This window comes from Bos javanicus, chromosome 4 (genome assembly GCF_032452875.1).
Source record: "Bos javanicus breed banteng chromosome 4, ARS-OSU_banteng_1.0, whole genome shotgun sequence".
Lineage (NCBI taxonomy): Eukaryota > Metazoa > Chordata > Mammalia > Artiodactyla > Bovidae > Bos > Bos javanicus.
In genome coordinates, this window is record NC_083871.1 from 105452435 (window position 1) to 105464787 (window position 12353).

At 39.9% G+C, this 12353-nt stretch overlaps 1 protein-coding gene across 3 annotated transcripts in view; it reads left to right on the forward strand.

Annotated features, from left to right (window-relative positions):
* AGK (acylglycerol kinase) overlaps positions 1-12353 on the forward strand; it is a 100795-nt gene that overhangs the window by 49839 nt on the left and 38603 nt on the right. For all 3 annotated transcript variants that reach the window (XM_061414940.1, XM_061414942.1, XM_061414941.1), the window contains 4 exons: positions 1157-1249; positions 2845-2877; positions 4251-4345; positions 9011-9080. In XM_061414940.1, coding sequence (XP_061270924.1) covers positions 1157-1249; positions 2845-2877; positions 4251-4345; positions 9011-9080 — 291 coding nt within the window. The remainder of the gene's footprint in view (positions 1-1156; positions 1250-2844; positions 2878-4250; positions 4346-9010; positions 9081-12353) is intronic.

Genomic DNA, 12353 nt, shown 5'->3' on the forward strand with positions numbered 1-12353 from the left:
AGAGAGGGCATGGGATGCCCCTCTCCACACAGTTTGCCCTGGGTACCTCTTCATTTGTTCATCTAAATCCTTTCTAATAAGCTGTTAAGTGTGAAAAAAGATGTGTTTGCAAATGTATAACTACAAAGCCAGTCTTTGAGTTTTTCAGGATAGAAGTAGAACCGTACTTCATGAGATGAGAGGATGTTAGTGTAGGGACTTCATTTTCTTTTCTGTGTTGACTATGGCTGGGTGCTTTAGCCCATCTGAAACCTCAAGTCTCTTAATTTTTGCCTATTAGTTTGGCTAGTAAAATGTCCACAGGAGATAGTGTTTCCTTATTATTAATTGCATTACCTTTACATCTGTTAAAATCCAGTATTTGGTTTTAGTCGCTCTGTCGTGTCCAACTCTATGCAACCCCATGGACTGTAGCCCACCAGGCTCCTCTATCCATGGAATTTTCCAGGCAGGAATACTGGAGCAGATTGCCATTTCCTTCTTCAGGAGATCCTCCCGACCCAGAGATTGAATCTGCGTCTGTTGCGTTGGCAGGCGGGTTCTTTACCAGCTGAGCCACTGGGGAAGCCGTTATTTACACAGTACCAGTTAAGAACAGGTACCTTACTGTTTGCTTTGCACGAGAAATCTCTTACCCTTTCTTCCAGTACACATGATTTCATTGATAAGGAAATTAAGATCTTGAGGGTTTAAAGCCACTCAGCTAAAAATAGAGTTGGGGTTTAATCTGGGTCTCTTGGGCTCTCAAATCTGTGCTCTTTTCATTATATCTGTTTCTCCTTATTTGCGTATACATTTGACCTCTTGCTTTCAGATGAAAGTCATTGGATAAATGAATAGTAAAATCTGCACTGGACTGAAAATGAGTCCCCTGATTGGCTAACTGTAACTGAGACACATCAGTTTGAGTTTGAATTTTATTTTTAAAGCAAGGAGCTGACTAGATGGTTTCTGAGGTCCCTTCCAGCTCTAAACATATAAAACTATAAAAACCATAACTAGTTGCTTTAGCAGATATTTAGTTTTTCATATGCATCAATTATGAATTTAAGAAAAGATACAGTGTAAAACTGTAAAGAAACTTCTACATGTTTAGACCTTTGGCCTTGCGGCTCTAGGGATGATACATTTACCAAAGGCTTCCTTTGTATTGCAGACAGATTATGAGGGCCAGGCCAAGAAACTCCTGGAACTGATGGAAAACACAGATGTGATCATTGTTGCTGGAGGTGACGGGACTTTGCAAGAGGTATGGCCACTTTTCTGTCTGGAGCCATTTTGAAAATGAGGAAAATAGAAGTGAGATCTTAGAGCGGGGGCATAAAGTGATTATCGTTTAAGGAAATGATTTCTTGGTAATCCATTCTTTCTAGCATTGTTTTCTCTGTGAAGCAAGCATAGCATTACATTTTTCCTTTTATTTCATTGTTTTGTATAAATTCTGAACCCAGCACATAGAAAGGTTTTTGTTCTATCAAATTGAAGGTAGACAAAGTGGAATAAAACAGGGTACAAAATGGTGCTGGGTGTGAAATGCTTTTTACATTTTGACGACTCTTCTGCAGTAGCCCTATTTATTATGGAATTGTAGTTTCAATTATGGGAAGGTTTCTTGTAAAACTTCAATAGTGATTCCCTTTTTAAAAGAAGGCCTGTGTCCATTCTCACATCATTTCCATCCTAGGCAGTGTTACCTCCCAACGGTGCCTTTAGAGGCAGAGGTTCCATGTTCCAGTGTGTGTCCTGCCTTTGTTCTGCAGTCCCTTTTCCATATTGCTTGCCTGGGACAGTAAGCATATTGCCCTGGGAGTGCTCTTCTCTTCCAGGGCAGTAGACCAGGCCCTTCATTGTGTGTTGGAAGCCCCTGAAGAGCCCCGTGCAGGGCCCCTCCCTCCCAGTCGCCCGGCCTGTGTAGACGCTGCCTCCGGACCTCATTTCTTGCCTTTTGCCTCTGCCTCTGGTTTCCTGGTGTTTGTGGGTCAAGAGCTCCCAGCAGGCAGGGCATTGTCCTGTGTTTAATTTAGCAACCATGTGAGCCTTAGTAAGCTGCTTCTTTAAAAAGGCTGTGCTAATGATCTTGTAATTGTTTTTATGGCTTTTTAATGAAGTGTGAAGAAAACAGATAGCATGCCAGCAAAGAATGAAGTGGGCCACAGCAGAGCCCCATTTCATCCCAAAGTTCTGGGCGGCAGGAGATGGCGGAGAAGATTGGCGTCCGCCTTGACTTCACAAAATGTTTTTAAGAAAGATAACCAAATTGTGTATCTGGTATAATCTAGTCATAAAACTATGCCCTGATTAAAAAAAAAAAGGAATTGGAGAGAAATGTAACAGAATGTAAACAACTCACTAATGATGTCTGGTGGGTTAATGAGGAAGTATTTTTTCTTCAGGTATTTTTTACAGGTTTTACAAGACTTGTGCGTTATAGTTTAAAAGTGAAAAGTAAATTATGTAAAAATTAAAATTAAAAATGTCTTTTTATAGAGGGAACACAATTCCCCCTGTCTTTGTATTCATCGATAAGAAACTTTTATTGAGAGCAGGCTTCTGAGTGACCCATCTTATCGAACTTAAAACATAATTTTGCTAATATAATGTGGAGGTTTCATAATTATTTTATCTTAGTCTTTATAGTCCTATTGATCCCAGGTGAAGAATAAAACCTAATTTAGCTCTGATCTTATTGGAGAATGGTTTGTGTTTTAAGAACCAATACATCTTTTGACATAGTTTCTAGGAAGAAAACAGGAACAAGTTTGTGGTCCATGAAAATTGAATCCAATTATTTTATGATAAAGGAACTACAAGGTGTTTATAATAATTTTTTTTAAACATTTTTAGGTTATTACTGGAGTTCTTCGAAGAGAAGATGAGGTGAGCTTTAAAATAAGAATAATTGCATTTTGACTTTTACTTTACTCCTCTTTCTTTATTCCTCCCTTCCTCACTCCCTCCCTACTTTCCTCCCTATTTCATGTTTTAAGGTGGGAACAAGTTTTGCTTCCTTGGATTTTAGAAAGTAAAATCTGCCTGTCATAGAACACTTTTATTAACCCGTGGCGGACTTTTCCTGCTTTGGGAATCTAGAATATCCAATGTTTTTTTTTTTTTTTTTAAACCAAGAGTTGTTTAAACTATAAAATTTCCTTATAAAATCTTTTTCTCAAAGGATTCTTTCATTAATAAACCGTGATATATTCATATGTTGGAAGCCACACAACAGTTAAAATGAATGAACTAGACTTACAAACATCTACGTGGTAAATCTAAAAAATATTCAATAAAAAAGTCAGGTTGCCAAAGCATGTTATGCATTTCTCCAAAGTTTTAAAATTCAGAGAACAAAGATACTGTTGATGGAAGCATCAACTGTGTAGTCAAAGGATAATAACGTGGATGGAAAGGAATTGTACCAAGTCTATGATGATGGATGGCTGGTTTCCTTTGGGGGAAGGGAAAGAGGAAGAGGGTGAGAAGGGAGTTGAACTGCATCTGCATCAAGTTCTCTCTTAAAACTCTGAAGTAAATATGGCAAAATGTAATATTTGCCAAATCTGAGTCTTAGTTACATGGGTGTTGTGAGATTATTTTATCCACTTTTCTACAATAATTTAAAGTATTTTAAATAAGAAATACAACAAGAAAAAAGAAAGTAACCACAAGGAAGAAGATCCTTCACAGTCCCTGAGTAATAATAGATTGAGCTCAAAATAGTCTTTAGAACCTTACAGTATCTATCAGTATTTGTAGCATTTAGTTAAGTCCTCTGCGATGCCATTCTTCTGCTATTTGACCTTGCATTTTCTCTTAGCCTTGGTTATACTTGCAATAGTTTACAAGGCAGTTTCACCTGTCCTCAGTCACTATACCAATGTTAGACTTTTTTAATTGAATTTTATCTGCAACTTTGTCAAATAGTGTGGCAACGTAATATACTCTGTCACAGTCATGCAGTTACGTAATATCCAAGACACTCATTTTCTTAACCAAATTTCTTTCAACCCATTGGTATTAGTGAGTATTCAAGTATTTCTTCCAAATTTGAAGTTTTGTTGTTCATGAACTGCCTTGTTCTAGAAACTGCTTCCTCAGGATTGCATGATGGCTGGTCTAGGGGCGTGGGAAGGAAGACAGGGAGGCAGGGCCAGGGTCACTTACTTTGTTTTATGGACACGTCTGTGCCTCTTTGTTCAATCTCATTTTCTGACCATAACAATAAAACTTCCCTCTCATTTTCTTCCCCCCAGGCTACCTTCAGTAAGATTCCCATCGGATTCATCCCACTGGGCCAGACCAGTAGTTTGAGTCAGACACTCTTTGCCGAAAGTGGAAACAAAGTCCAGTAGGTTGTCAGTGTGGGATGGTAGCATTTGTGGGTGAGAGAGCCTGGGAATGGCAGATCCGCATGTGTGATACAGTTTTCTTTTTGAGTTTTGCTAGCCTGAAACTTCAGATCATTAAGAGGAGGAGATCAGAGGTCAAGCATTCGGTTGATTGGGAAGTTTCTCTGTTGGGTGGTGGGACCCTGGTGATCTAATATTAAGTCCCCAGGTGAGGTATGGCAATGAATACTGATGTCCTTTTTTTCTTATGAAGTTAGCTTTGCTGATCCAGGCGTACTGTTTGTGTGCCTTTGTGCTGTAAGATCCTCTGGTGAAGACAGATTCGCAGTGCTCATTTGTTTGCGTTAAGTATGCATGATGACAAATAGCAAATCCCCCATGGAGACCGAGCCAGCAGTCTTGGCTCCATTACCTTGATAATATAAGGAGCTAAAACAACCAAATATAGTTACCTCCTTTAGTGAACGCCTAAAGTAGAAGGCAGTACAGAGAGAGTAGACAGAAAGCAGTGCAGCCCTGACATCTAAATTAAATTGCTCTGAGTCTACCACTGTCTTCAGGAGTCAGGCAAATTGTTACCATTGCACTTTTCTTTTGAAAGCATTATGTAAACAAAAATTGAGTCTTTCAAGAAGATGGGAATCTTGAATTTGAGTTGTGACTTTGATTAGAAATAGAATCTTGGACACATCCTTATCAGGTTCTTATTGTCAGTTGCCTGATCTTTGTTTATTTTTTAAACTTTTTGTTTTGTATTAGGATATAGCCAATTAACAATGTTGTTAATAATTTCAGGTGAACAGTGAGGGGACTTAGCCATGCATATACATGTATCTCTTCTCCTCCAAACTACCCCCTGTCCAGGCTGTCACATAACATTGCTCAGAGTTCCCTGTGCTATTCAGTAGGTCCTTGTTGGTTATCCTTTTTAAATGCCTGATCATTAAGGCTTTGTGACACATTGGAGAGGTCAATAAATAGTGTTTGTTGAATGAATGAACTGAAATATTCTCAAGGCATTTCTGTTTATAACCTTCCGAATCAATGACAATAACAATATGCAAGTGATTTTCTGTTTTGGATTATTTTTTTATTTCTGCTTTGGGATTTTTCTTTTAAAGTGTAATGGACATACAACAATATATTCGTCTCAGATGTACCACACAATGATTCAATATGTGTATATCACCACAGTAAGTGTAGTTGACATCTGCCACCTGACAGTAGTTACAGAATTTTTTCCCTTACAAGGGGAGCTTTTAAGATATGCTCTCTTTAAAACTTTCAGACGTACAGCACAGTATTAGCATTAGTTGCCACGCTATACCTTCCGTCCCCACAACTTACTTATTTTGTAACTTTTGACCCCCTTCACCTGTTTTGCCCACCTCTCTCACCCCACCTCTGACAAACACCAATCTGTTCCGTGTCATTAGATGCCACCCACATGTAAGTGAGATCATATAGTATTTGTCTTTCTCTGTCTGACTTAACTTCACTTAGCGTAGCACCCTCCAGTTCATCCATGCTGTTGCAAATGGCATAATTTCATTCTTTTTTATTGCTGAATACTGGGTGTGTGCACGAACATATACATGTATCACATATTCTCTATCCATCCACCTGTCAGTGGACACTTGGCTTGTTTCCATATCTTAGCTATTGTAAAGAATGCTGCAACAAATATGGTGCATATATCTTGAGAGTTAGTGCTTTTTTCTTCTTTGGATAAATAGCTAGAAGTGGCCTTGCTGAATTGTATCGTAGTTCTATTTTTAACTCTTTGAGGAATCTCCATACTGTTTTCCACAGTGGCTGTATCAATTTAACATTCCCACCAACAGTGAACAAGGGTTCCCTTTTCTCCACATCCTCCATAACACTTGTTATTTCTTATCTTTTTGATAATAGCCGTTCTCACGGGTATGAGGGGATATCTCTATGTGTTTCAATTTGCTTTTCCCTGAAGTTTCATGCTTCCGGGCCATCTTTTCATGTACATGTGGCCGTCTGTATGTCTTCTTTGGAAAAATGTCTGCTCCAATCATCTGGTCATTTTTCAAGTGGATTTTTTTTCCCTCTGTTGTATGAGATATTTGTATGTTTTGGATATTAACCACTTGCAAATATTTCCTCCCATTCCTCAGGTTGCCTTTTCATTTTGTTGCTGGTTTCCTTTGCTCTCCAGAAGGTTTTTAGTATGATGTAGTCCCACTTTTTTATTTTTGCTTTTGTTGCTTTTGGTTTCAGATTCAGAAATCATCACCAAGTCTTACGTCAAGAAGCTTACCCTCTTTTCTTTTAGGAGTTTTATGGTTTCAGGTCTTACTACATTCAGGTCTTTAAACCATTTTGAGTTTATCTTTGCGTCTGGTGTAAGCTAGTGGTGCAGTTTCATTCTTCTGCATGTGGCTGTCCAGTTCTGCTTGCGGATTTTGAATCGACTGGTTTTATGGATTTATTATTGCTGTTTAATTTTAGGAGTCATCCTATATCTTTTAACAATTCAGTTCTTTGTTTTAGATAAAAGCCTTGGTCCATATATCACAGATTAGGCATAAATGTAGACATACACTAATATCAGGTCTTTATTAAAATGTCCCTCATGCCTCAAGTCTTCATCTATCCAGTCCTTTACCAGTCTTCCTGCAGCCGAACGTGGCATTTCATTTTGCTGTATATTTTCCCCTGGTTTAGAATTTCGGAGGGACAATAAATATGACACCCAGTGAGTTAAACGTTTTTGCTTGTCAGAGACAAATCCTGTCTGGTTCGGGTCTTGATCACTTGTGATAGCTGTTCTTTCCGCCTGTCAGTGTAGATTATTCGAACTGCTTGCCAGCGTTACCAAATATGTCAGCAATGCAGAGGCAGACGGCATTCCTGGGAGAATCCCTCACCTATCCAAAGCCAGGGTCTGTGCTGGGCGCCCGCCCTCAAGTCCTTAGATAGCCCTCAGTGTCTTGAGAGCTGATTTTCCCTGTAGTTAAACTAATGTTGTTGCTGCTTCTATTTATAATTTGAAGATTTTTAAAACTTAATTTATAAGCATGCCCCAGGGCTCTTAGGTAATTAAGTCGGTCTGCCCTGGGTTCAGAATTTTGTAGACCCTCTTAACATGGCAGGTGCCTGAGGCTATTTAAAAGAACAAGGCTTTGCTTTTTGCATTGCTGTCAAGATTTGTTGTACCATAATTACTACAGAAGAAAAAGGAATTTTGAATTCGGAATGTTGCCGATAAATAAGCCAAAAAATAGCTGTTCCATGCTACAGGGCAGCTTTATTTAGAACTTTCAATTATTGCCAGAGGATGACAAATTTAAGGTTGCATGTTAACCATCTTCTGCCAAGCAATTTTGAAAAAAATTAATATGGAAAGGCATTTTTCAGTCAGAACATTTTTTAAAGGTCAGCCTCTCAAAAGCACTTCTTAAACCTCTTAATGTGCTAGGTACCACTCAGAGCAAGCACGGAACTTTAGGATTCTTTCTGATAACTTCCTTTGAAATTAATATATTTATATCGAATTAATCTGAACCGGTGATCATGCATCTTGCTTTCTCCTAAATTGAATCTCATTTTCTAGACTTCTACCTGCTTCCCACATAGCATCTGTCTTGGAGGGGAAAATGGGATAAAGAGAAATTTGAGAAAGTAAATGAGGTTGTTTATTAAGTTTCAGCTTGCTTACTAGGGAACCCAGAAAGTCATCCAAGCACTAATGTGTATATTTTGAGGATGTATTATATTTTTCTAAAATAACTTCAATGAATCTTGGCCTTTATTATTTTTTTCTTTTTTTGAATGTAATCCCCACACCAGAGATACGTAATTGCTTTTTTTTCTTTTTTAAAATAATGTTATTGTTTATTTTTATTTATGGCTGTGCTGGGTCTCTGTTGCTATGTGGACTTCTCTCTAATTGGGGCAAGTAGGGGCTGCTCTCTAGTTGCGGTATGTGGACTTCTCATCGTGGTGACTTCTCTTGTGCAGCACGGGCTCCAGGGCACACGGGCTCCAGGGCACACGGGCTGTAGTACTTGCGGCACGCGAGCTCAGCAGTTGCGGCTCCCTGGCTCTAGAGCACAGGCTTGGTATTGGGGCACATGGGCTTAGTTGCTCTGCAGCATTTGGAATCTTCCTGAATCAGGGGATCGAATTCATGTCTCCTGCGCTGGCAGGCGGATTCATTACCACTGAGCCAACCAGGGAGGCCCAGTCCTGTCCTTTAGTTATCCTTCAGATTATTAGAGTAAAAAGCTGTATGGTTTTTGAAGTGCTTGACTTTGTTACAATGAATGAAAGATGTTATTTATTTATCATAATTTCCAATGATAAGAGTTGGACACAATGCAGACCCTCAGTAAGTGTGAAGTAAATAAATGATCAGTGCTTCCTATAAACTTCTCTTTGCTGAAGCCTTCTTTTTGAGTCTGTATCAGAGCCTTCCACTCTATGTGTATCCGCAATTCTTTTATACTCCTTCATTCTGTTTTCTTGGGGGTATTTCGAAGGGATATGTCTTTTTCCTGATTCATCTGTTGGTACTCTGGGCAGGAATGGTTTTGGGGGTGGTGAGTGTGTGTATACGTGGGTGTGTGTGTCTTGGGGGTACTGCTGCTTATTCTTCACAACGTAATAATTTCCTTCTTGTTACCTTTTAGACATATTACAGATGCTACACTTGCCATTGTGAAAGGAGAGACAGTTCCACTTGATGTCTTACAGATAAAGGTAAGGAGGTCTTTTCATCAGAGTTAGAAAAAATTACAAGCTAATACATATTTAAAAAAATAAAATGTAATAGTTCAAATAATGTTAGAATGAAACCAATTCCTCATCTTACCCTTTCCTATCTGAAGTATAACTCCACATAGAAAATAATTTTACCTGGTTATTCTAGCTGTTACCACTAATTAGTATACCTATGATGCTACTTTTTAAAATTGCAGTTTAAAAACCCCCCACAAAACTTGAAATTTGCATCATAACCATTTTCCCGTGAAATTCGTGTAGGAGGCGTCCCAGGTGGTGCGGTGGTAAAGAACCTGCCTGCCGATCCAGGAGACACGGGTTCAATCCCTATGCTGGCAAGATCCCCTGGAGAAGGAAATGGCAACCCACTCCAGTATTCTTGCCTGCAAAAATTCATGGACAGAGAAGCCTGGTGGGCTATGGTCCACGGGATCACGAAGAGTCAGACACGGTAGAGCAACTGAGCATGCACACACAGTTCAGTTTATCAGTTTTAGGCCTTATCTCTTGGCCTCTCTTACGTATCAGAAGTCCTCTATAGTTGTATCATGATTTTTAGTTCCTCTGTTGATTATGTTTGACCCACAAGTAATTTTTTTATCTTATACAGTTGTTTTGAATACCAGAAGAGCGAATAAAAGCATGTGGGACAGCACCTGGTTTCATTGTTGGTGTTTGTATAGTGGCTGCCTCTTAATCTCATGTTCTGCCATGGGCAGAACCCTTCTCATGGCCTGTCTCTCCTCTGGAGGGCCTTCTGTTGGGAATTTAGGTTATTTTGTTTTCTTGTATTCTCAGCTCTCTGAAGAGCTTAAGAAAAATTATGATTCTGTAGATTATCAGGCTTTTTCTCAGCTTTAGGGTGGGAACAATGTTCTCTGTTGCTTCCTATGTCTTCTTTTGGGTGGCCTAACATTTTCTTAGTGATTTGTAGGTAAACTCATGAATTATTCTAGAAATACATTTGCTGGCTCTGCCCACTGAAGGGGCTTGAGACAGTGACAACAAGCAGCAGTGAGCATACCTGGTGCCCAGATTTTGGTCTCTTAAGTGCATGCCCTAATAAAACTTCGCAGCACTCTGTGCAGAGATGTCTTTCAGTTTCAGGGCAAGAACAAGGCAAAGAACTGCTCAAAAACGAATGGGGACAACACTGAAATGACACGGGAGCCAGCCTGATGCTGTCCTTCATTGTTGTTCAGTCACTCAGTCGTGTCCGACTCTTTGCAACTCCCTGGACTGCTGCACGCTAGGCTTCCCGGTCCTTCACTATGTCCCAGAGCTTGCTCAAACTCACGTCCATTGAGTTGGTGATGCCACCCAACCATTTTGTCCACTGTCGTCCCCTTCTCCTCCTGCCTTCAATCTTTCTCAGCATCAGGGTCTTTCCAATGAGTTGGCTCATCATGAAAGGCAATGCCAAAGAATGCTCAAACTACTGCACAATTGCACTCATCTCACACTCTAGTAAAGTAATGCTCAAAATTCTCCAAGCCAGGCTTCAGCAATATGTGAACCGTGAACTTCCTGATGTTCAAGCTGGTTTTAGAAAAGGCAGAGGAACCAGAGATCAAATTGCCAACATCTGCTGGATCATGGAAAAAGCAAGAGAGTTCCAGAAAAACATCTATTTCTGCTTTATTGACTATGCCAAAGCCTTTGACTGTGTGGATCACAATAAACTGTGGAAAATTCTGAAAGAGATGGGAATACCAGACCACCTGATCTGCCTCTTGAGAAATTTGTATGCAGGTCAGGAAGCAAAAGTTGGAACTGGACATGGAACAACAGACTGGTTCCAAATAGGAAAAGGAGTACGTCAAGGCTGTATATTGTCACCCTGTTTATTTAACTTATATGCAGAGTACATCATGAGAAACGCTGGATTGGAAGAAACACAAACTGGAATCAAGATTGCTGGGAGAAATATCAATAACCTCAGATATGCAGATGACACCACCCTTATGGCAGAAAGTGAAGAGGAACTAAAAAGCCTCTTGATGAAAGTGAAAGGAGAGTGAAAAAGTTGGCTTAAAGCTCAACATTCAGAAAACGAAGATCATGGCATCTGGTCCCATGACTTCATGGCAAATAGATGGGGAAACAGTGGAAACAGTGGCTGACTTCATTTTTCTGGGCTCCATAATCACTGCAGATGGTGATTGCAGCCATGAAATTAAAAGATGCTTACTTCTTGGAAGGAAAGTTATGGTTTTTCCTGTGGTTATATACAGATGTGAAAGTTGGACTGTGAAGAAGGCTGAGCACCGAAGAATTGATGCTTTTGAACTGTGGTGTTGGAGAAGACTCTTGAGAGTCCCTTGGACTGCAAGGAGATCCAACCAGTCCATTCTGAAGGAGATCAGCCCTGGGATTTCTTTGGAAGGAATGATGCTAAAGCTGAAACTCCAGTACTTTGGCCACCTCATGGGAAGAGTTGACTCATTGGAAAAGACTCTGATGCTGGGAGGGATTGGGGGCAGGAGGAGAAGGGGACGACAGAGGATGAGATGGCTGGATGACATCACTGACTCGATGGATGTGAGTCTGAGTGAACTCTGGGAGTTGGTGATGGACAGGGAGGCCTGGCGTGCTGCAATTCATGGGGTCGCAAAGAGTCGGACACGACTGAGCGACTGATCTGATCTGATCAGGTGGCCAAAGTATTGGAGCTTCAGCATCAGTCCTTTCAATGAGTATATAGGAATGATTTCCTTTAGGACTGACTGGTTTGATCTCCTTGCATTTTAAGGGTCTTGAGAGTTCAAGACTCTCAAGAGTCTTCTCCAGCACCACAGTTCAAAAGTGTCAATTCTTCTGTGCTCAGCCTTCATTATGGTCCAAATCTTGCATCCATATATAACTACTGGAAAAATCACAGCTTTGACTGTATGGACCTTTGTCGGCAAAGGTAATATGTAATATCTGTATTACATATTAATAATTGTAATATCTCTGCTTTTTAATATGCTGCCGAGGTTTGTCAAAGTTTTCTTCCAAGGAGCAAGTGTATTTTAATTTCATGGCTGCAGACACCATCTGCAGTGATTTTTGAGCCCAAGAAAATAAACTCTGTCACTGTTTCCATTGTTTCCCTATCTATTTGCCATGAAGTGATGGGACTGGATGCCATGATCTTTGTTTTTTGAATGTTGAGATTTAAGCTAGCTTTTTCACTCTCTTTCACTTTCATCAAGAGGCTCTTTAGCTCCTCTTTGCTTTCTGCCATAAGGGCGGTGTCATCTGTATATC